Source organism: Pristiophorus japonicus, chromosome 20, assembly GCF_044704955.1.
Source record: "Pristiophorus japonicus isolate sPriJap1 chromosome 20, sPriJap1.hap1, whole genome shotgun sequence".
NCBI classification, from domain to species: domain Eukaryota; kingdom Metazoa; phylum Chordata; class Chondrichthyes; family Pristiophoridae; genus Pristiophorus; species Pristiophorus japonicus.
This window is the reverse complement of record NC_091996.1, coordinates 38,683,948-38,706,862: the sequence shown is the minus strand read 5'-3', so window position 1 is coordinate 38,706,862 and position 22,915 is coordinate 38,683,948. Positions and strand designations below refer to the sequence as shown.

The 22,915-nt window shown below is 47.5% G+C and overlaps 1 protein-coding gene across 1 annotated transcript in view; it reads right to left on the bottom strand.

Moving 5' to 3' along the window:
* Positions 1-22,915, bottom strand: part of whrna (whirlin a) — a 263,734-nt gene that overhangs the window by 125,491 nt on the left and 115,328 nt on the right. Inside the window, exon 5 of the mRNA XM_070862779.1 lies at positions 876-1,084. Within this exon, the coding sequence (XP_070718880.1) occupies positions 876-1,084 (209 nt within the window). The remainder of the gene's footprint in view (positions 1-875; positions 1,085-22,915) is intronic.

Below are 22,915 nucleotides of genomic sequence, written 5' to 3'. Positions count from 1 at the left end.
AGACATATCAAGGTAAGAGTAATGCGCACGGTAAACCCTGCGTGTGTACAGCCTCCTGCCCCGACGTCTGTGGCCTGTCCTCTGGCATGGACCCACATTCGCCATAAGCCGTTTCTGTAGCCGGCACCTTTGAATCGTCGCCACAAGACGACGTGGTGTGCCATCACTGGCCACGGTGTGTTGCAGAGGTAACAGCGAGATATGAGTTGCCAATGTCAATGACCTGAAGCCCACCAATGTTTGGGAAACCCTAGGAGTCAAGCTGAGTATTCAGCAGACGGGGCACGCCCAACACCTAGGCATTGTGCGAGGACCAAACGCTGCACTGACCACGACCTCTGTGCCTCAGCTGCAACTCAGTTTAAATGGTGCCCCAGCATCCTTACCCCACCTTGTGAACGCCAACCTTTTGTGGCGTGTTCGACGCAAGCCTGATGTGAGGCACCAAAAATTAATTTGGCGAGACTGGCACCAATGAAGCGTTGCACGCGAACTGACATCATGATTTCCATGGGGATCGTCGGCGGGATGGCAATTCTTTATGCCTTTAAAAAACCAGAAACGAATTTCGCATCAGGCAACAACGCGGCCTAATGCTGACGTGAAGCCGCTGCTGCCCAGTCAACGCTGGTGTTATCAGCTGGGGTTAGCAACCAGATTTCAGTCCCCAGGTCTTGAAAATGGCTGCAACCAGAAACAACGATCAAAGAATGCAAATATGTTATCCTATAAACCATCCTTGGCAAACAGCTCTGCTGAATTGCTTTACTTCTCACTTAGACACACAAAGATTTATTTTCCACAAGTGACTCATTAACCATGCGGTGACATTAGAAATATTGTTCCAGAGCAGAAGCAATGAGGCCGGGACGTACCCTGTCGGACCGCTGGAGGCAGCGGTCTCACTGAGCTCCGGGCTTGTAATCCATTTAGTCTCGTCCACTACCGTCCGAGCATGAGGTAGTCTCCCAACATCCTTTATCGTCATCATGAGGTGATGTGAAGACTTTAAGATTTTCACAGCTTCATCGTGAGGCACGTTTAGAAAACTTCTGCCATTCACCTCTATAATCTGGTCTCCAACCTAACAAAGAAAAATCTCACAGTTACTGCTATAATGTATTTGCTTCATGGATTCTTTGCTTAAAAATTCCTAACAACACATTGCTATGAAGAACTAGTTGGTTTGTTAGCAAAGGTTTAACAATCACACTACACATTACCAGTTCATCCACAAGGCTCACAACCACCTGCCCCATCGTGGATCCCCCGAACCCAACTGGCTGGGGTTTTATTGAGTCTTGTGAACCTCATGTGACTGGCTCAGCCACTCCCAATGCAGCAGCTCCACAAATCTGTGAACGTACTCAATGGGGCACACATTACACCTGTGAACTATTACAAATAACGACTGTTGCGATTAATTACAAAACAGCCCATTTGTTCTTAATGGGATTATATTTTGAATTCCTCAGTGATACCTTTTTTTGTTGCAATTTATTTGCACAATATTGAATTGACGAAACTGAAATAGTGCAGTTGTACAGCACGTCATTCTTCCTTTGAGCTGTGCCATTGTGGCCCCAGACACAGGTTTGTGCCGACAGCTCCCACCCATGATGAGTTCACTATCCCTGCTGTATCTAAGAAAGTGGAAATCAGGCCTTTTCACACAGAAAGGAAGTTAAAATTGCCAGCTAAGATAGCCAGGGCCCAGTCTTCTTCACCTCCCTGAAGTCAGCTCACAGTCAGCTCATGTGTTTGGGAACTGTATATGACTACCACAATAAAAAAAAGGAGGGTAAAAATAACAAATGGTCTAGAAAAATTAAATAATTTTCCTCACCAGGCTCGAGGCTCGGAGCATTGGCCGGCAGAATCGTTCCCTCGTCTGGACACAGAGGCTCGGGACTCAGCTTCAAAAGAAGCCCGGGTGGCAGGGGAGGTGGAAGCTGAGCCCCGAGCCCGGGCGAGGGAACAATTCAGCCGGCTGACCCTTGAGCCCGGTGAGGAGACGTTCGGTGGTGGGGTGGTACTTTGAAAAAAATAAAAAATTCAAGAATTGCATTAGATTTTGTTGCCCCAAATGTCTTCATTGAATGCCTAGCTTCCCGTTCTAAGCAAGCCTATTGCGCATTCGCAGACCAGGGAGTGGTCCATAATAGGGCGTCAACCTTGGAAAGAGAGGAAAGAAGAGGTGTGAGTGCTTTGTCCTACTGTTTTGAGGTTGTTCCAAAGCTACAATTTAATTATGAGGCAATATTGACAATGCCATTCCTCATGCAAGCCTTTTGCATGGTGGTGCTGCGGAGGAGAAGATTGATTGGGCATCATCGCATGAGGAACCTCAGAGCACGTAGGATGATGGGCAGGAGGTCTTACCCACGTCGGGTTTATCGAGACAGGCGTTCATACCTGCACCTGAGCGAGGCAAACTGTGAGAAGGCTGCGTTTCCACAAAGAACTTGAAACTGAAATCTGTGAGTTAATAAAAGCAGACCTGCACCCTAGAAGCATTAGGAGGATTGCTTTGTCAGTTGAAGTAAAGGTTACAGCTGCACTTTCATTCTATGCATCTGGATCGTTACAGGCCACAACTGGGGATGCGTGCGCCATTTCTCAACATGCAACACATGGAGTGTAGAATGTTTCAGTATAAAGGGTGTCGCAGTTGTGTGAGGCAAACTGGTTGGGCTGGGTGCTCTTTGCCTTTCCGTCATCGGTTTATATGTAACCTCTAGGACTGCTGACCAAGGGCCGTGTGGCTCTTTGTTGGTCGGCGCGGACACAAAGGGCCAAAATGGCCTCCTTCTGCGCTGTAAACTTCTATGTTTCTATACTTGCATTCAGCAGGTGACTGCTGCACTATATGCCCAGAGGAATGACTACATAAAGTTCACCATGACTGCCCAGGCAATGCGTGAAAGCGCTGTGGGCTTCTCCAGGATTGCTGGCTTCCCAAAGGTACAGGGCTGCATTGATTGTACCCACATCACCTTGCGAGCACCTTTGGAGGATTCCGAGATGTATAGGAACAGAAAAGGATTCCACTCCATTAATGTGCAGCTCGTGTGTGACGACATGCATCACATCATGTCAGTTGATGCAAGATATCCTGGAACCACCCATGATGCGTTCCTCCGACGCGAGAGCATTATATCTGCCATGTTTCAGCAGCAGCCAGAAGGGCAGAGCTGGCTACTGGGTGACAAAGGGTACGGCCTCGCCACCTGGCTCATGATGACCCTACGCGTAACCCGGACAGAAGCTGAGCGGGAATACAAAATGTCGCACATTGCAACACGTAGTTTAATAGAGAGGACCATTGGCATCTTGAAGCAGTGTTTCTGATGCCTGGACCATTCCAGAGGCTACTTGCAATACTCCACTGAGACTGTCGGTCAGTTCACTGTTGTGTGCTGCATGCTGCATAACTTAGCCATCATGAGGCAGCAGCAGCTGGTAGTAGAAGACCCACCTGAGGTGAGAGTGGCTGATGATGATGAGGAAGATGCAGATGATGAGGAGGCAGAGGACGAGGAAGCCATGCAACTACCTGAACCTGGAGCATGACATCAGAGGAGGGTGCCGCTTTGCTGCCTGAAGGCTCAGCGGCAACTATTCCACATGGACCATGTTTACTGTTTGGACCTGTTCTATAATGTTGTGTTGTGTTAATGGAACAAATAATGGAAATGATTCTTCTTTACTTCAAACAGTTGTGTTAATAATGGAACAAATAATGTCAATAATTCAGTTATAATTTAAAATACATATTTTATTCAACATTTTAACACTTGTTTGTACTTAATTTAATTTTAATAAAAATATTCTTATATCAAACTTTAAAGTTTGCAGTTAAGATCATTTGCAAACTTTAAGATCACTTACAAACTTTTAAACTTGTAAATTTACATAACTTACAAAAAACTTTTAATTTGAGAACAGTTACAACAATAATAACACCAGCAGCAAAGAAAGACTGCACCCATCTCTCTTCCACCTTATTCTCAGACCGCCCGCTACACTTGGTCTTGGTGACTCCACCACTGCCCGCAGGCGGTGGCACAGCGTTTCTCAGGTTGGTACCAAGCTTATTCTTTCGAACATCACGGGTAATGCGCACTTCTTGATGGGGGGTGGGCGCTTGCGGTAATGTGGAAGGCCCGGCTTGGGCCTCTTCAGAGACTGGTCTTGGGATTGGAGTGGGAGTGGCAGTTGATGCTGTCAATGGGCGCGGTGTCTGGGCATGTTCTCTTATTGCAGCAGCTAACTCCGGCATTCCCTCCCTCATGTGCCCCGAGAGTGTATCCGCTAACTCCGACATTCTCTCCCTCATGTGCACTGACAGTGCCTCAACTACCGGCAACATTTCCTCCCTCGTGTTCACCGACAGTGTATCAGCTGCCTGCGACATTCCCTCCCTCATGTTCCCGGACAGTGTTCCCATTTCTCGTGAGACTGTTGTTACTTCTCCCGACAGTCCCGATACCTCATCACCCACCCCACTGATGGTGTCCAGGAGTGATCGTGTAAGGTCAATGCTCTCCGCTCTCATTGCCATCATCTGAACCACATCTGTTGGCTCCTGCACCTCAGGAGAGCACCATCGAGCTCTCCGTCCCCTCCTCACCCTGGGTGTGCCTTGCTGCACCCCACTGGGACCCGCAACCTCGGACAGTGGGAAACCATGAAATGTCCCAGCAACACTCGCACTACTCAGGAAATGGGCTGGCACCTCAATGGGCAGCACCTGCACCTCCTCCCGATTGAGTACAAGAGTGAGGGCTTCACCCTCCCTCTCACCCCCATGCTCTTGGTCTGGAAGGTGGGATTGGAAGATGTTCTCCTCTTCAGGTTCGTCCGCGTCTGAATCTTCTTCTGCATCGTCAGGCTGGCCTCAAGTTCTGCAAAATATAACAGAACAGACAAATGGTTTATTTTGTTGTGTGCCACTTTCCTCTGCAAAGATGAAAATATAACTTTTTAAAGAGAGGGTGTCTTTCTGTTAGGTGAGACATACAGGTGGGCACATTTACAATTGTAATTCCAGTAGATAAATGAAAATATTACTTACACTAACTGCTTGACCAAGGTCCTGCCACTTCTTTTTGCACTGGCTTCTGGACCTCGGGGTGGTCACCATTGCACAGTAATCTTGCGAAGGTTGGTTCCAGCATTTCTTCATTTCTTTTGGTGAAACTTTTATTTGACCTCTGCTGGTGTCCAGCTCATGCCATCTGGCTTCAATTACAGTAACCAGGGCCTCCACTTCATCCTCAGAATTAAAGTTCTCACACACAACTGGCTCTTGAAAAACGGCTGAATGCAGACCGGGAGGTGTACTGAGCATGCGCGCCCATATCTGTCACGTAGAATACCTGTCACGCGCATTCGCAAAGGGGGGATATTCTTTTTTTCGGCGCAGACCTTAGGCTCCACCCCCAAAGCTAAAGGACAGGCTGCGCGGCACCAATTTCAAAAATTAGAACGGGGAAACTTTAAAGTTTTTTCTTTGCCGTAGTCAGGCCCCCAAAAAACGGGCATTACACTTCAAATACACCAAGAAACGGCATTGGGAATAATTGAACCCATTAGGTGGTTAAAATGCGAATGAGCTCAGCATTGAAGGTTTCCCAAAAACTGTAGACAGTAAACAATCTGTTAGCCTGTTGATCACCTCACACCCTTGGTATTTGGAAATCATTGGTCCCACACACGAGGCAGGAGTTGTCTGACTTCGGTTGTGAACGGGTGGAGATAAGGTTAGAGGCGGGAATAGACTGGCAGTCAGCTTTCAAAACACCAAGTAAACACCGATGACTCAGAAGGGTAACTAGAAGCAATTTGTTTTAAATAAAATTTGAAATGGGGAAATATGTCGTATTAATTATTTTATATTATTACATAAAGACAAGTTGCATTGATTCAATCACGAGTCCAATCACAAATTGCTTTGTATATCCACTTACCATTTCAGAAATAAAGCAGCTTGATAATGTGTCACTAAAATATTAACACTCTGTCTACTAAAAGATTGGAGAAGTACATATAAAGGCATGTATCAAAACAGGATATCCAATTTGTATATCGAGGGATATGTTGCTACATCACTTGGGTTATGCTACTGTATAAGTAGATCTTCTAGAGTATTTTGAGGATGTAACTAGTAGAGTGAATAAGAGAGAGCCAGTAGATGTGGTATATTTGGACTTTCAAAAGGCTTTTGAAAAGGTCCCACACAAGAGATTAGTATGCAAAATCAAAGCACATGGTTTTGGGGGTAATGTATTGACGTGGATAGAGAACTCGTTGGCAGACAGGAAGCAAAGAGTGGGAATAAACGGGTCCTTTTCACAATGGTAGGTAGGGTGTGCCGCAGGGTTCAGTGCTGGGACCCCAGCTATTTACAATATACATTAATGATTTAGACGAAGGAATTGAATGTAATATCTCCAAGTTTTCAGATGACACTAAGCTGGGTGGCCGTGAGAGCTGAGAGGAGGGTGCTAAGAGGATGCAGGGGGACTTGGACAGGTTAGGTGAATGGGAAAATGCACGGCAGATGCAGTATAATGTGGATAAATGTGATGTTATCTACTTTGGTGGCAAAAACAGAAAGGCAGATTATTATCTGAATGGTGACAGATTAGTAAAAGGGGAGGTGCAACGAGACCTGGGTGTCATGATACATCAGTCATTGAAGATAGGCATGCAGATACAGCAGGCAGTAAAGAAAGCAAATGGCATGGTGGCCTTCGCAGCGAGGGGATTTGAGTATAGGAGCAGGGAGGTCTTGCTACAGGACCTCGGTGAGACCTCACCTTGAATATTGTGTACAGTTTTGGTCCCCTAATCTGAGGAAGGACGTTCTTGCAATGAGGGAGTGCAGCGAAGGTTCACCAGACTGATTCCCGGGATGGCAGGACTGACATATGAGGAAAGACTGGATCAGCTAGGCTTATAATCACTGGAATTTAGAAGAATGAGAAGGGATCTCATAGAAATGTATAAAATTCTGAAGGAACTGGACAGGTTAGATGCAGGAAGAAGGTTCTCGATGTTGGGGAAGTCCAGAACCAGGGGTCACAGTCTAAGGATAAGGGGTAAGCCATATAGGACCGAGATGAGGAGAAACTTTTTCACTCAGAGAATTGTGAACCTGTGGAATTCTCTGCCACAGAAAGTTGTTGAGTCCAGTTCGTTAGATATATTCAAAAAGGAGTTAGATGTGGCCCTTACAGCTAAAGGGATCAAGGGGTATGGAGAGAAGGCTGGGGTGGGGTACTGAAGTTGAATGATCAGCCATGATCATACTGAATGACGGTGCAGGCTCGAAGGGCCGAATGGCCTGCTCCTGCACCTATTTTCTATGTTTCTATGATATGGAATACTCAGCCTCTTCTCAGTTTGTGCATTCAAGTTCCCATTCCAGAGACTTGAGCACATAATCTAAGTTGACACTTCAGTGCAATACTGACGGAGTGCTGCACATTCAGAGGTGTTGTCCTTCGGATGAGACATTACATCGAGGTGAATGGTAATGGTAGCATGGTGGTTATGTTACTGGACTAGTCATCTAGAGGCCCTTAACTAACGATCCCGAGATGTGAATTTAAATCCCACCACGGCAGCTGCGGAATTTATATTCAGTTAATTAAATAAATCTGGAATAAAAAGTTAGTACCATGACTTGAAACTACCGGATTGTTGTAAAAACCCATCTGGTTCACTAATGTCCTTTAGGGAAGGAAATCTGCCGTCCTTACCTGGTCTGGCCTATATGTGACTCCAGACCCAATGTGGTTGACTTTTAACTGCCCTCTGAAATGGCCCAGCGAGAGGGGGAGGGGAGGGAGGAGAGAGGGGGAGGGGGGGGGGGAGAGGGGAGGGGGGGGAGAGGGGAGAGGGGAGGGGGGGTGGAGGGGAGAGGGGGAGGGGGGAGGGGAGAGGGGGAGGAGGGAGGTGAGAGAAGTGGGGAGGGGAGGGAGGGGGAGGGGGAGAGAAGGGAGGGAGGGGAGAAGGGAGGGAGGGGAGGGGGGGGAGAGAAGGGAGGGAGTGGAGGGGGGGGAGAGAAGGGAGGGAGGGGAGGGGAGGAAGAGAAGGGAGGGAGGGGAGGGGGGGAAGAGAAGGGAGGGGAGGGGAGGGGAAGAGAAGGGAGGGGAGGGGAGGGGAAGAGAAGGGAGGGGAGGGGGAGAGAAGGGAGGGGAGGGGAGGGGGAGAGAAGGGAGGGGAGGGGAGGAAGAGAGAAGGGAGGGGAGGGGGGAGAGAAGGGAGGGAGGGGAGGGTGGAGAGAAGGGAGGGAGGAGAGAAGAGAGGGAGGGGAGAAGGGAGGGAGGGGAGGGGGGGAGAGAAGGGAGGGAGGGGAGGGGGGAGAGAAGGGAGGGGAGGGGGGAAGAGAAGGGAGGGGAGGGGAGGTGGAGAGAAGGGAGGGGAGGGGGAGAGAAGGGAGGGGGGAGGGGGGAGAGAAGGGAGAGAAGGGAGGAGGAGAGAGAAGGGAGGGTGGGGAGGGGGGAAGAGAAGGGAGGAAGGGGGTGGGAGGGGAAGGTGGGAGAGAAGGGAGGGAGGGGAGGGAAGCGAGGGAGGGGAGGGAGGGAGGCGGGGAGGGGAGGCGGAGGTTGGGAGTGGAGGGGGAGGGAGGGAACGGAGGTGGGTGGTCGGGAGCGGAGGTGGGGGGGAGAGTAGAGGTCAGGTCAGGTCGGGGGTGGGGGGAAGCGAAGGTCAGGTCGGGTCGGGGGTGGGGGGAAGCGGAGGTCAGGTCGGGTCGGAGGGGGGATGCGGAGGTCGGGGGGGCAGGAAGGCGGTGTTCGGGGGGGGAGGTCGGGTCGGGGGTGGGGGGTCGGGTCCAGTCCGGTCCGGGGGCGGGCGGGGGGGAGCGGAGGTCGGGTCGGGGGTGGGGGTCGGGTCGGGTCCGGTCCGGGGGCGGGCGGGCGGGGAGGAGCGGAGGTCGGGTCGGGGGTGGGGATTGGTTCCGGTCCAGTCCGGGGGCAGGCGGGGGAGAGCGGAGGTCGGGTCGGGGGGGAGGGGGGAGGGGGGGGGGTTGGGTCCTGTCTGGGGGCGGGGGTGGGGGGGGAAGCAGGAGTCGAGTCGGGTCCGGTCTGGTCGGGAGGAAGCAGGAGCTGGGCGTGGGAGGTGCAGCCTGATCCACGCAGCCCTAGTGAGGACATTCGGCCAGGGCTAGGAGCTGCGTGCTTTGGGCCCCTCCCACACAGTTTTGGCCGCCTGGAGCGACTGCACATGCGCGGCCACTGTAGCGCGCATGTGCAGAGGTCCCGGCACTGATTTTAGCGCAGGGACCTGGCTCCGCCCCCCCCCACAGCTTGTGCTGCGCCGCACCCAGCTCCAGAGGGCCTGCAAGGAGCCGGAGAATAGGTAAGTTTTTTTCGGCGCACTTTGTGTCATGAAAAACGGGCGTCCAGGTTGGGGCTGCGCCGTTCTAGGCGCAGCCCGAAACTTGGGCCCTATATCACTAAATCAGATTATCTGGTCATTTATCTCATTGCTGTCTGTGAGACCTTGGTGTGCGCATTTCCTACATTGGAACAGTGACTACACTTCAAAAGTACTTCATTGGCTGTCATGCACGTCCCGAAGTCATGAAAGGCGCTATATAAATGCAAGTTCTTTGTTTCTTTAGTATGAATCGACTAATGAAATTAAGGGATGTTGGATTTCCTTATAGGAGCCACTGCACCACGTATCTACAGCAGACCTGAACTTATCACCGCAAATTTAGAATATAACATAAATATACGAAAATGGTGGGTGGGGAAAACAAATCATCTGCCCATCAAGACAGTTGCACACAGATGTGATGCCTAAAGCATAATGGTGAGACTCCAAGAGGAACCATGTAATCTCCTGGGAGAGGCAAACAAAGGATTTAAAAAAAAACAAATGGGGTAAAAAACAATCTGGAAAATTCCTCTCTGACCCCAGTCAAGATGGTATATTTCCTGTTAAAAATAACATGGCAATAAATAGGTTCTAGAAGATGATCAAGAATCATAGAATCATAGAATGGTTACAGCACAGAAAGAGCCATTCAGCTCGTCGAGCTCGAGCCGGCTCTCTGCAAGAGCTGTGCAGCCAGTCCCACTACCCCGCCCTTTCCCCATAGACCTGCAAATCTTTTTCCTTCAGGTACTTATCTATCTATCTATTCATATCTATCCCTTTTGAAAGCCACAATTGAATCTGCCTACACCACCTTTTCAATCCTACCCACTTGCGGCATGAAAAATATTTTCCTCATGGCGCCAATCACCTTAAATAGCGGTGGAAGATAGCATAGTTCGTCAGGATGGGGATTGAACCCACGAACTTGGTGTTATTAGCACCATGCTCTAACCATTTGAGCTAACAACCAGCGCTAATCATCTGATACACTTTCAAATCATACATGGCAATCATTTGGTCATATTGTTAGTCTTGTAGCACGAGTCAGTCATGTCTTTTGATATACATCACAAAATTGGTCATATATAACGAGATTAATAACGTTACATACCTCACCCAGTCAACATTGTATGCCAGGAAATCATTGACACCCTTTATTGTTTCTCATGAAATTATTCATATCCTATTTCGCTGGTTGGAAAATCACTAAACATTTTTCTCAACAAGAAATCTTTTGCTGCTCATCATAAAATTGTTGATATACCCAGCGATGCCTTCAGCTTCCAACAACATCATAGAACCATCACAAATTAAATATGGATCAATGACAGCACAAGAAATGTCACTGCCTTACACAAATGCTAGGCATTGACAGCTAACTTATAGTCAATTTTAAATACCAATATAATCTTGGCAATGATGGTATTCAAACACTGCTCATGTAAAGTCTATAATTCCATTAGAGGTAGCCATCATACCTTAAGTACACAAAAGTCAATTCAATCTCATTATGTTGTACAGAGCTTCACTAATGTTCATATAAGTAATATACAGCCCTTTTCTGTCTTCAGCAATACTTCCTGTTTTATTGTGGCAACTAAAATACCACACTGCTGGATTCTTGACTCTCATTTACATTTTATTGCTTCACTTAGAGCTGAATCACAACAGTCACATAAGAACATAAGAAATCGGAGCAGGAGTAGGCCATTCGGCCCTTCTCGCCTGCTCCGCCATTCAGTAAGATCAAGGCTGATCTTCTACCTCAACTCCACCTTCCTGCACTGTCCCCACATCCCTGATTTCCTTAGTATCCAAAAATCTATTGATCGCTGTCTTGAATGTACTCACTGACTGTGCATGTCTGGGGTAGAGAATTGCAAAGATTCACAACCCTTTGAGTGAAGACATTTCTCCTCATCTCAGTGCTAAATGGCCGACCCCTTATTCTGAGATTGTGACCCCGTGTTCTTGACTCCCCAGCCAGGGGATATAATTTCTCAGCATTAACCCTGTCAAGCCCCACAAGAATGTAACATTTTTCAATTAGATCACCTCTCATTCTTCTAAGCTCTGGGGAATATAGACCTAGTATACTCAATCTCTCCTCATAGGGCAATCCCTCATCGCAGGAACCAGTCTAATGAACCTTCATTGCACTCCTTCTAAGGCAAGTATGTCTTTCTTTCCGTAAGGAGACCAGAACTGTCCACAGTGCTCCAGGTGTGGCCTCAACAATGTTCTGAATAATTGTAGTAAGACTTTTTTACTGTTCTACTCTAATCCCTTTGTAACAAAGGCCAACATACCATTTGCTTTCCTAATTGCTTGCCATACCTTCATGTGCTTGCTGTACATGGAAAAAATAGCAAATAAGGGAGGGAACACTGCAGCAAACTGGGGGTGGGGGAGGAATATAGGGGAACCAAATCAATCAACCCATACCTTCCTTACGAGGTGGACTGACTGTAAGTGGTGATGTTCACAGGATGCAACAATTCACCCTCCAAATGAAGGAGAATGGTGTCATTCAGTGTATGTTGGTGGGGGGAGGGGTTGATGCAACATTAAGATGAATGAACTAAGGTGTTATCATCCCAGGTCTCCTCCAACACTCAATTCATGCTAATGGCAAAAGGAAGTTTCCAGCAACAGACCTACATAAGAAATAGGAGCAGGAGCAGGCCATTTGGCCCCTCGAGCCTGCTCCGCCATTTAATACGATCATGGGCTGCACCTCCTATGATCTGAAACTTATCACCAGACGTGTGGAATATATGGGTTAGCATGCCACAGGATTAACAATTACACTTTCACTGTTGGACTTTGCACTGGTGTTCCACATGGGTTGCCTACCATACAACTTTGGAAAGGAAATGTCAGGCCACATGGTTCTGGCTAAAGCTAACCGTTGAATTTATTTGAAAGAATGATAACTACATGGAAGCAAAAGAACTGCTGCAGAATAATTAGCATTTAAATTATTGCTCACAACTTTTTTTCTCCTGAACCGAACAAAGGATTTCTGAAACCTTCCAGTTGGAGTGCTTTTCAGAATCTATGGACTGAGTGTGAGAAGATCACTCCCTGGTCTTACCAATGTGATGTGGAAAGCAAGGTTGGCATGAGAACTGCTAACTACAGAAGATAAGAAGCCAGCCATACTTGTACGTCTCCACACAGGCCTTTGACACTCACTTCAAAATGAATGCCCTCACACTGGGAAGGCGAACAGGTTTTTCATGAATTTTAGTTTACATAAACTGCCCAAGTGCCAGCATTTGAACATTTAAGCTTCGATCAGAAGCACCTTTTGGAGATTTAAGTTTTAGGCTCTAGCCATTAATATACAACATTTTTACAATTTGTTACCAAGATAGATAAAACATTTATCTTTTACTTATTTTTGGAAGCAGATTCAATAATAACTTTCAAAAGAGAATTGGATAAATACTTGAAGGGGACACATATGCAGGGCAATGGGGAAAAGACACGGGAATGCGACTAAATGGATAGTTCTTTCAAAGAGCCAGCACAATGGGCCGAATGACCTCCTTCTGTGGTATATCACTCTATGATTCTGTGATTTAGCATTATATATAAGTGCAATGTTTTAAGATAGAAGCTTAGGCTGGTGATGTCAGTGATTGTCAATGTACGGCACTGAAATTCACGCCTGTGAATTTAATCCTGGTCAGCTGACCGAGGCTGGAATCAGTACATTTCTCCACGGAAGGGGAGGTACAAAGCAACCCTTGGCTGAGGGAGGAGCACTGGTATAGCCCTCGGCACAGGCTATTTACAGGGAGATGATATCTGGTGCAGGGAGGGGCCGAAGGACATGAAGAAGACACAAAATAAAACTGAACATGAAAAAAACAACTTTGGTTTGCAGCCTTATCAGTTCTGCAGCTTATTTCCCAGAACTCTAGCTGATGTGAGATCGAGTTTTCATTGCTGATATTTAGCATGTCCACATTTTATTGCTCATTATTGACGAGCAAATAAACACAGGCGTTCAGCACCATAAAATCCAGGTTAGTCCTCCTAAAGGTTTCTCGACATGGCTGGACTATGGCTTCATCGTAAAAGACACACTTTTACACCTAACTGAGGAATGCAACAGCCTTATATTTGAGATAGTGCAATCTCATGAACAATATCTGTGATGGTCTGAGCATCTGAAGTCAGCCAAAAGCCTTATTTGCAGACAATATGAATGCAAACCTTGAATCCACGTGTTTTGTTTCGATATGAATAGTGGGGTGGATAAGCAAGTTATTAATAAATATGTTACCTTTCAATTGTCTTCATTTTTCTCTCCTCAAAGGGGTATTCATGAAAATGCATTTAGCAAATGTGTGTTTGGTGAGGAAGAAGCGTCATGCATCAGTTTTGTCACAATAACAACTGAGGCATGTGCCCTGGTAAAAGGTTTTGCACAACTGGACTGTCCAATTTTTTTTTGCAGGTCTGCAGTACTGCTGCAAGTGAAGTTGCCGTGGTAACAACTAGGCCTCAGCTACGTGCAACATAGGGTTGTGTATTCGCTGGGGCAGCAAACAGAAGCTCTTTGGAAACAGCTAAGATTATTCAGTGCGTGTCTGATCTTACATTTTACAGATGATCCGAGATCAGCTCAGGCAGAAAGCAGTTCAACTGAGAGAGCGCAGCACAAAAAAATATCCAACAGGAAGCTCGTCGAATGAACCCTACAAATAAATGATTCATGGGGGTGAGATAAGATTGGGCCTTAGCTGCCATTACACTGCTATATGCGTGCTGAAACCTAGCAGTTTACAATACACTTGAACACAAGACCCGTAGCATAACTTAAAGAAAGACTTGCATTTATATAGCGCCTTTCACAACCACCGGATGTCTCAAAGCGCTTTACAGCCAATGAAGTACTTTTGGAGTGTAGTCACCGTTGGTAATGTGGGAAATGCGGCAGCCCATTTGCGCACAGCAAGTTCCCACAAACAGCAATGTGATAATGATCAGATAATCTGTATTTTTGTTATGTTGATTTAGGAGACAGGTTCCAATCTCATCCTTGAGCATAAGAACATAAGAAATAGGAACAGGAGTAGGCCATACGGCCCCTTGAGCCTGCTCCGCCATTCAATAAGATCATGGACTCAGCTCCACTTCCCTGCCCGCTCCCCATAACCCCTTATCCTCTTATTGATTAAAAAACCACTCATTTTCTGTCTTAAATTTATTCAATGTCCCAGCTTCCACAGCTCTCTCAGGCAGTGAATTCCACAGATTTACAACCCTCTGAGAGAAGAAATTTCTCCTCATCTCAGTTTTAAATGGGTGGCCCCTTATTCTAAGATCGTGCCCTCTAGTTCGAGTCTCCCTCATCAGTGGAAACATCCTCTCTGCAGCCACCTTGTCGAGCCCCCTCATAATCTTATACGTTTCGATAAGATCACCTCTCATTCTTCTGAATTCCAATGAGGTCCAAACTACTTAACCTTTCCTCATAAGTCAAGCCCCTCATCCCCGGAATCAACCTGGTGAACCTTCTCTGAACTGCCTCCAGCAGGTGATCTTAACTGGCGTGTGCTTGGCCCTGAGCAACCGAATTGCAGCCAAGCCCCCCCCACCAAAAAAAAGCCCTGACCTGAACCATTAACTCTGTTTCTCTCTCCTCAGATGCTGCCTGACCTGCTGAGTAGTTTCAGCGTTTTCTGTTTGATTTCAGATTTCCAGCATCCGCAGTGTTTTGACTTTTGCAAAGGAAGAGCGGCGGCAGTCCACTGCGCAAATGTGGTGTGGGATCATTTATAATGTTGGGAATGATGTGTGCTGATATTAAAAATGAAGCTGCAGAGTATGGAGCCCTGGGTGCAGCAATAACAGCTTTACCGACCGAGCCTTGTGCTGCACAGCTTCCGCATGGAGACAGACATCTATAATATTCCGGTAGCATTATAAGACAGGAGAGTATTGATCCTCTAGTATCCACGCCGTTAAATCTGACTTTCAGCAAAGCAGAGGCGTTTTGTCCAGATAAGCATCTACCTCCAACATCACTGTCTTAGCAACAACCAAAACCACAGACAGTGGTTTCCCTCGGCCAAGTGTCCAGTGTGTTTTTTGATCATTACGATTTCTTTGCTACAATCTGATCCAGCCCTCACTCTCCATCGGACCGTGCAGCAGAAACTGAAACCTGCCTGTTCCAATAGCTTTGGCTAAAAACTGCTCCGTGTGTAGTTTACGTGCTGCTGGGAACCACAATCCTGGATTCCCTTGTCTGAGCACATTGCTGCGAAAGTTGTATTTCCCTGAAGAAGACACCAGCAAATCACCAACACTGCGCCATAAATAATACAGAAGAGTATATGTGAGTTGCAGACGGTGGAAAGTACTGAGATAGTATAACATGTCACTGTCATTACAAATGGAGATGAATGCAAAATTAGATTCAAGCCATGAATCAAATGGTTAATAGCAGTGTGATTTTATGTTGTGTGACAGAAAAATAAAGTGAAAAAAACCATAGCTTTACAATGTCAATAAATAGCATAGCTGGAGTCTACCAGGAGAACTAATCCCAATATTGTGACGGATGGGGGTCTGTAAATAAAGCAGTGATGAGCATTTATTTTATCGGGAGTTTTTCTTCACAGCCAAATTCCAGTAAGGCAGGCTGGTTCGTGAATGTCGCGTCTGCGTGTTCAGGTGGATATAAAAGATTTGAAGATCAGGGAGTTCTCCCAACATCCTGCTCAATATTTCTTCCTTAACCCAAGCCATCAACAACAGATGAACTGGTCACTTACCGCATTCACTGTTTGCCGGGTTTTGCTTTGTGCTAATTGATTGCCGTGTTTACCTACATAATGACTACATCACAAGGGTAATTCATTGGCTATGAAGCACTTCAGCATGTATTTAGCATATAAAAAAACACTATAAAAAAAGTAAGCTTTCTTTCTCTCTTCCTCCTTCCCCCATCATTAGACCCCCCATCCGTCACACAACATAAAATCACATTGCTATTAACCATTTGATTCATGGCTTGAATCTAATTTTCATTTTACACTTGATTGTAATGACAAGTTAAACATTTTGGGGAGGAATTTGGGTCACTTGTGCCTCCTGCAGTGCCCCCTGTGGGCGCTAATGGGGCACAAATGATTTTGCGACTGGGCATGGCGCCACTAATGACTCTCGCTAAGTTCGGCAGGAGTTTAGCAGCGGCGGTAATCTGTAGCGCCCCGCTCCCCTGCGCCAGCGATGCTGACATCATCACCGTGCGCAGCGCCCCATTAGCATCCTGGACCCTACCTTGGGGATCAGGTAAGGCCCTCTTTTTGCTGGAGTGTTTGCAGCTTGGGCCCTTCCCTTTAATTCAGAGAAGGGCCCCTCCTACGTGGCAGTGCCACGCGGCCCAGTGCATAGCGTTGAGCCCTTACCCGAGGCGTCCGCCCTGCCACCGCCCCAGAAAGGAAATGGAGCGCATGATTTAGTGCTCCACTTCCTTTTGGGGGCAGTAACTCCAATTTCTCACAAGAGGCGAGACTTCTGCGGCTGGCGCAAGTGTTACCGCCCTGTTTGGCCCCGTTACAGAATTTTTAGCTGTTTATATCTTCCCACTGTTGTGGTTCCGCATACAGGAAATCATGAGAGTTCCCAACCTTGATGACAGAAAACGAATGTGCTATAAGATTTTTGTAAACACAGCACCGACTATAATTCTGGGCAAAGGTGATAGCGGTGTGATGCAGCTGATAAAATGGCAGTTTGCATCTGTAGAGAAATGTATTCTCCTCATTTCATTGAGAGATAACTATTGTCTACCACACCGGGGATAACTCCCCTCTCTTCAAAATAGTGCCATGGGATCATGGGAGGAGAAACAGGAATTTGTATTGCCCTTTTGAAAAGGAGACGTAAATACACCTCTGGGCCCATATTTGCTGAATTAACCCAAATTGGTTCTAGCTGGGTCACCTCTGGTTTAATGTTCGTCCCCAGATAGTCTCATCTGCAAGCATCAGAAAGCAGCTTATGTTGTAATTCTTATGTGCAATGCTGTAACAGTCATAAAATGTACGTGTGATGGAACTGCTTCAGGGACTGTACTAATACTTGCAGCTGTATCAGTGAGTCAATTACTAAGTCAGACTGACAAGTGGCCAGACAACAGGCCCAAGCGCTAATAACAGTGCCAGCCGTGGCTCAGAGGTAGCACACTCGCCTCTGAGTCAGAAGGTTGTGGGTTCAAATCTCACTCCAGAGACTTGAGCACATAAATCTAGGCTGATGCTCCAATGCAGTGCTGAGGGAGCGCTGCACTGTCAGAGGTGCCGTCTTTCAGATGAGACGTTAAACGGAGGCCCTGTCTACTCTCTCAGGTGGACGTAAAAGATCCCATGACACTATTTTGAAGAGAGAGGAGTTATCCCCGGTGTGGTAGACAATAGTTATCTCTCAAAAAACAATTTATCTGGTCATTGTCACATTGCTGTTTGTGGGAGCTTGCTGTGCACAAATTGGCTGCTGCGTTTCCCACATTACAACAATGACTGTACTCCATTGGCTGTAAAGCACTTTGAGACGTCTGGTGATCGTGAAAGGCGCTATATAAATGCAAGTCTCTCTTTTTTTCTTTCACAAACAAGGGGACAATGGAGATGTCTAGTACTTCTGAAGTTTATGTTGCTCTTTGGATTTATCAATACAAGAAGATTGAGACCGAGGGCGTTCAGGTCTGTACTGGCAGGATCTTCTTATAGGGCAGCTCAGCTGAGAGCGAGCAACGTTCATCATAATGGCAAACAGCCCACAATCAATTGATTGAAAGCAGAGCCTGGAAAATTCCACTTGCCTGGGCGCTATTTGGTTTGGGGTCCTGGCTGGTCCCGGTCCCGGTCCCATTTGGGAGAACCGTTGCGGGTGACCCTTCGTTCCCAGTGTAGCCTTGGTGGCAATAGGGTCTGGGGGCTGCGCCTTAGCGCGATTTGCTCTTTCAGGCTCATTCGGTTGGTGCCTGAGTGCCTGAGAGGTGGAGTCGATCAGAGGCAGGGTATCGATACCGGTGCTATTGCCCTCCTGAGATCGCTTGCTCTGCGGCTTGTTTGTATTGGCTGCTTGTGGCCACATTCCATGGTGCATAACTCTGGTCCCAGAGATGCAGGCTACTACATTGGGTAGCCCGCTGGACCTGTGTGCTCCCAATGGGTGTCTGCCCACTGCATTGACTGTATACAGTTGAAATTCTACATCGCACAACGTTTCATTACTCATAGTAAATAACCTATAGCTCCGATCGCGATCGCGCGACTTTTCTTTGCTTATTGCATGTACACAACGCTGATCATCAATTACACATTTTACATCTAACTCACAGTTGCTCTTACATTGATTGAGAATGGCGAACTGTCCCTTTAAGTATGGTGGGTTGCCAGCCTCCTTCAAGAGAGCCTTGCTATCTTTACCCCAATCCTCTTCTTCGCTCGGTACCACGTGTTGCTCCATCAGCGCTGCACCTCGTGGCCTGGCCGCCGCCATCTTTTTCTTCAGCGTTTCACCTCATGGTTTGGGCGCCATCTTTCCTCCACTCACGATGTTGACTGCTCTGATCCTCTTCTGGGAAGTCGCCTCTGGGTCCGATTTTCTTCCTCTGGAGTCCTGCCACTGGAGCCTGGAAGGTGCGTTCGGGCCATCTCAGCTGGAGCATCTCCACGCAGTCGTGCTGGGCGGTCTGTGCCTTGGGTGCTGTGCTGTGCTCTCTGGTGCCGGATCCAACCTCAGGTGAGGGCTTGCTTTGCCTCTGAGCGCGGGGGATGTCGATCGCTGGAGGGATGAAATCTTCCCAACTCCAATGGATCTTCTCCATCCACCTTCTTCCGAGTAGCATTGGTCCATCACCTGCAACAATCCACAGTGGTAGCTTGTGCACCGCGCCATCATGGAGTACCTTTAGATCCGCACTACCAATGACTGGGATAAGTTCATTGGTGTAGGTGAGCAGCTTTGCCTGAACCAGGACCAACTTGGGTTGTTCAGCTTGATTGTCCCACAGTCTCTCAGAGGCTTCTTGATTCATTACTGACTGGCTCGCCCCCGTGACCACTTTCATGAAGACTGGAATGCCATTTATCTCGACTTCCATTCTCAACGGGGAACACTCGGTGGTGCAGGTAAACATGCTATATACCTCATCATGGGGCTGAGCTGCCTCTCTGCCTATCGTTTCATAATCCGCGCTGGATTCATGGCCATCTGCAGACTCTTCATCAACACAGTGAGTCCTATTTCTTTTACACATTTGCTAGAGGTGGCCCTTTGTGCTGCAGCCTTTACACACTTTAAAGGCTTTAAAGCGGCACTGGTGAGCCCTATGATTCCCTCCACAACGCCAGCATGGAGCCCCCCTCGGCAGACTCTGAGTTAAGAGACTCGGGGACCTGTTCTCTCTTCCCTGAGAAGGTTCACATTCTACAGTCCAACCTCTAAAAGGCGCCATTCTGTGCACAATACTTGCCAGGTTTGAGTCCTGTGGATGAGTCATCTGCCTAGAGCCACAGTTCGATGTCATGAATGCCTGGCACACAGAGATAACCTTCTGCAGTGTGACTGTGGTATCCGCAGACAGTAGCTTATGAAGAAGGCCCTCATGGCCGATTCTAATGACAAAGATATCCCGCAGCGCTTCGGTGAGGTGGTCGCACGGTGCCGCCAGCCTCCTGAGGTCTGCAGCATATTTTGCGATTTTCTGGCCTTTGGGCCGTCGGTGGGTGTACAACCGATGTCTGACTGTGAGGATGCTCTCTTTGGGCTTGAATTGTTCTTCGATCAGCGTTACAAGCTCCTCGTACATCTTGGTCGTTGTCTTTGCTGGAGCCAGCAAGTCCCTGACGAGGCCATAGACAGTAGGCCCACAACTGGTTAGCAGGATAGCTCTGCGCTTATCAGCCATTGTGGCCGGATTGTCACCTGCCAGGTCGTTTGCTGTAAAGAAATGGTCGAGCCTCTCCACAAAGACGTCTCAATCATCACCATTGAAATCCATTTGCCAGTTCTGCCCGTTCATTTAATCTATTAATATCTCTTTGTAATTGTCATGTATCCTACATGGTTACTGTTAATACTATTGCAAGGTGTGCCACCATAGGGCATTGCAGTGGGAGACGTACCAAGGGTAGCCATTTTCGCGTGAGGGTCCGTAATCTCGTCGCCAATTGTTATGTCTTTAGATGCTCTGATAATGACTCCACGAGGCAATGTGCTGTACTTGAACTGTAGTGACCTTAGTCCTTTATTGATAACTCCAGAGTGAGGATCACACCTGGTGGCCTGCCTTTTATTCTAGGCCTGGCACACCTGTACAGGTAACCTACAAGTCTCCCACTGCAATGCCCTATGGTGGCACACCTTGCAATAGTACCAATAGTAACCATGTAGGATAGATGACAATTACAAAGAGATATTAATAGATTAAATGAACGGGCAAAACTGGCAAATGGATTTCAATATAGCTAGGTGTGAGGTCATCCACTTTGGACCTAAAAAGGATAGTGCAGGGTACTTTCTAAATGGTGAAAAGCTAGAAACAGTGACCGTCCAAAGAGACTTGGGGGTCCTTATAACGTCATAAGAAGATACAGAAAATAATCAAAATAGCTAATGGAATGCTGGGCTTTATATCTTGAGAACTAGAATACAAGGGGGTAGAAATTATGCTGCAGTTATACAAAGCCCTGGAGCACTGTGAGCAGTTCTGGGAACCACACCTTGGGAAGGATATATTGGAGGGAGCGCAGTGTAGGTTTACAAGAGTGATACCCGGACTGCAAGGGTTAAGTTACGAGGAGAGATTACACAAACTAGGGTTGTATTCCATGGAACTTAGAAAGTTAAGGGGTGATTTCATCGAAGTTTTCAGGATATTAAGGGGAACTGAGAGTGTCTCTCTATCTACCCTATTTCTGCTAGTTGGGGAGTCTCGGACTGTGTGTGTGACGGTGGGGGGGCGGGGGGGTGGGGGGTGGGGGGTACAGCCTAAAAATTTGAGCCGGGTCTTTCAGGAGTGAAGTTGAAGAACACTTCTGCAAACTAAGGGTGGTAGAGGTTTGGAACTCTCTTCCACAAGCGGCAATTTGTTCATTTTAAATCTAAAATTGATAGATTTTTATATTAAGGGATATGGGGCAAAGGCGGGTATATGGGGTTATGTCCCAGATCAGCCATAATCTCACTGAATGGCTGAAAGGCTCGAGAGGTTAAATGGCCTACTCCTTTTTCTCGAAGAAACACGGAGTTTAATTTGTTTTTTGGTTTTCTTGTGGGCCAGAGGGAGCATGAGTGCATCTGCACCCCACCCGCCCTCCCCTGATCGCAATCGCCCACTGCCCGCACCCCACCCCCCTACCCCCACCCCCCCGCACTCTACCCCCCAACCCCCACCCCCCACACCCTAACCCCCAGCCCCCACACCCCACCCCCCGAACTCTATCCCCCACCCCTACCCCCCACACCCCAACCCCCACCCTCCCACACCCCAACACCCCCACACCCTACTCCCCAACCCCCACACCCTACCCCCCAACTCCCATCCCCCCCACACCCTACCCCCCACCCCCCAAAACCTACCCCCGCACCATCCCCACCCCCCCCCACTCGACACTCAACACTTAGCTAACTGCTGGAGATCGTATCCACGATGGCCTTCTGCCACCCGAATTCTCACGCCCACCCGTCTGCCAGGCAGTGATTGCTGTCAGGTTTAGCCAGCAATTCGGACCTGGATATGGAATTGAGGCCCAGAAATTATAGCTTCTTCTGACCTCGACATGCAAGCATGGAACAATCCCAGCCCGATAAAATTGTGGCCAAAGCATCGAGGCAGCTTGCAACTGTCAGCAATTTGACTGCTGAAGATGCTCTGATTTCCTTGTTACCTCTGACTCTTTGTGGGGTTGCTGCAGAACTTCTCCAACTCACTGATTGCAAAAAGTGCATCCCATTCTTTTTTAGCCTGACTTCCTCCATTTAAAATTCAAGTGATAGCTTTCGTAAATGAAAACTTAAGCTCGGTAAGTTTTAACCAGTCCTATTTTTCGAGAGGACAATCTCTAAGATGGTCCTCAAGCACTAGTTTAAAGTCAGACGCGTAGAACGGGGAGACAAATGTTTAGACCCAGGGTCGCTGAAACCGTAATCCCAGTCTGTGCTCTGTAACTAGTGTCCAGGATTAAACTGACAAAAGTATAGCGTATAACAGCCAAGAATTTCCACCCATTAAAACGCGTGGGTGAGAAGTGAAGGGCGAAGCAGATAGCCCCAGGCAATCGCTTTCCATGGTCAAAGTACCTCATAAACAGAATGCTTTATCAAGAAAAGATATTTGGACAAAATCCTTTCGATCAATCCAGTTTTGTCAAATTAATTTCATAAACTGATACATCTGGCTTTAAGAACAACATCAGGCTTTTGTTTTATAAATTATTTTCTATTTCTTTATGGGCTCTGTCCCAGGTATATTAGCATAGCA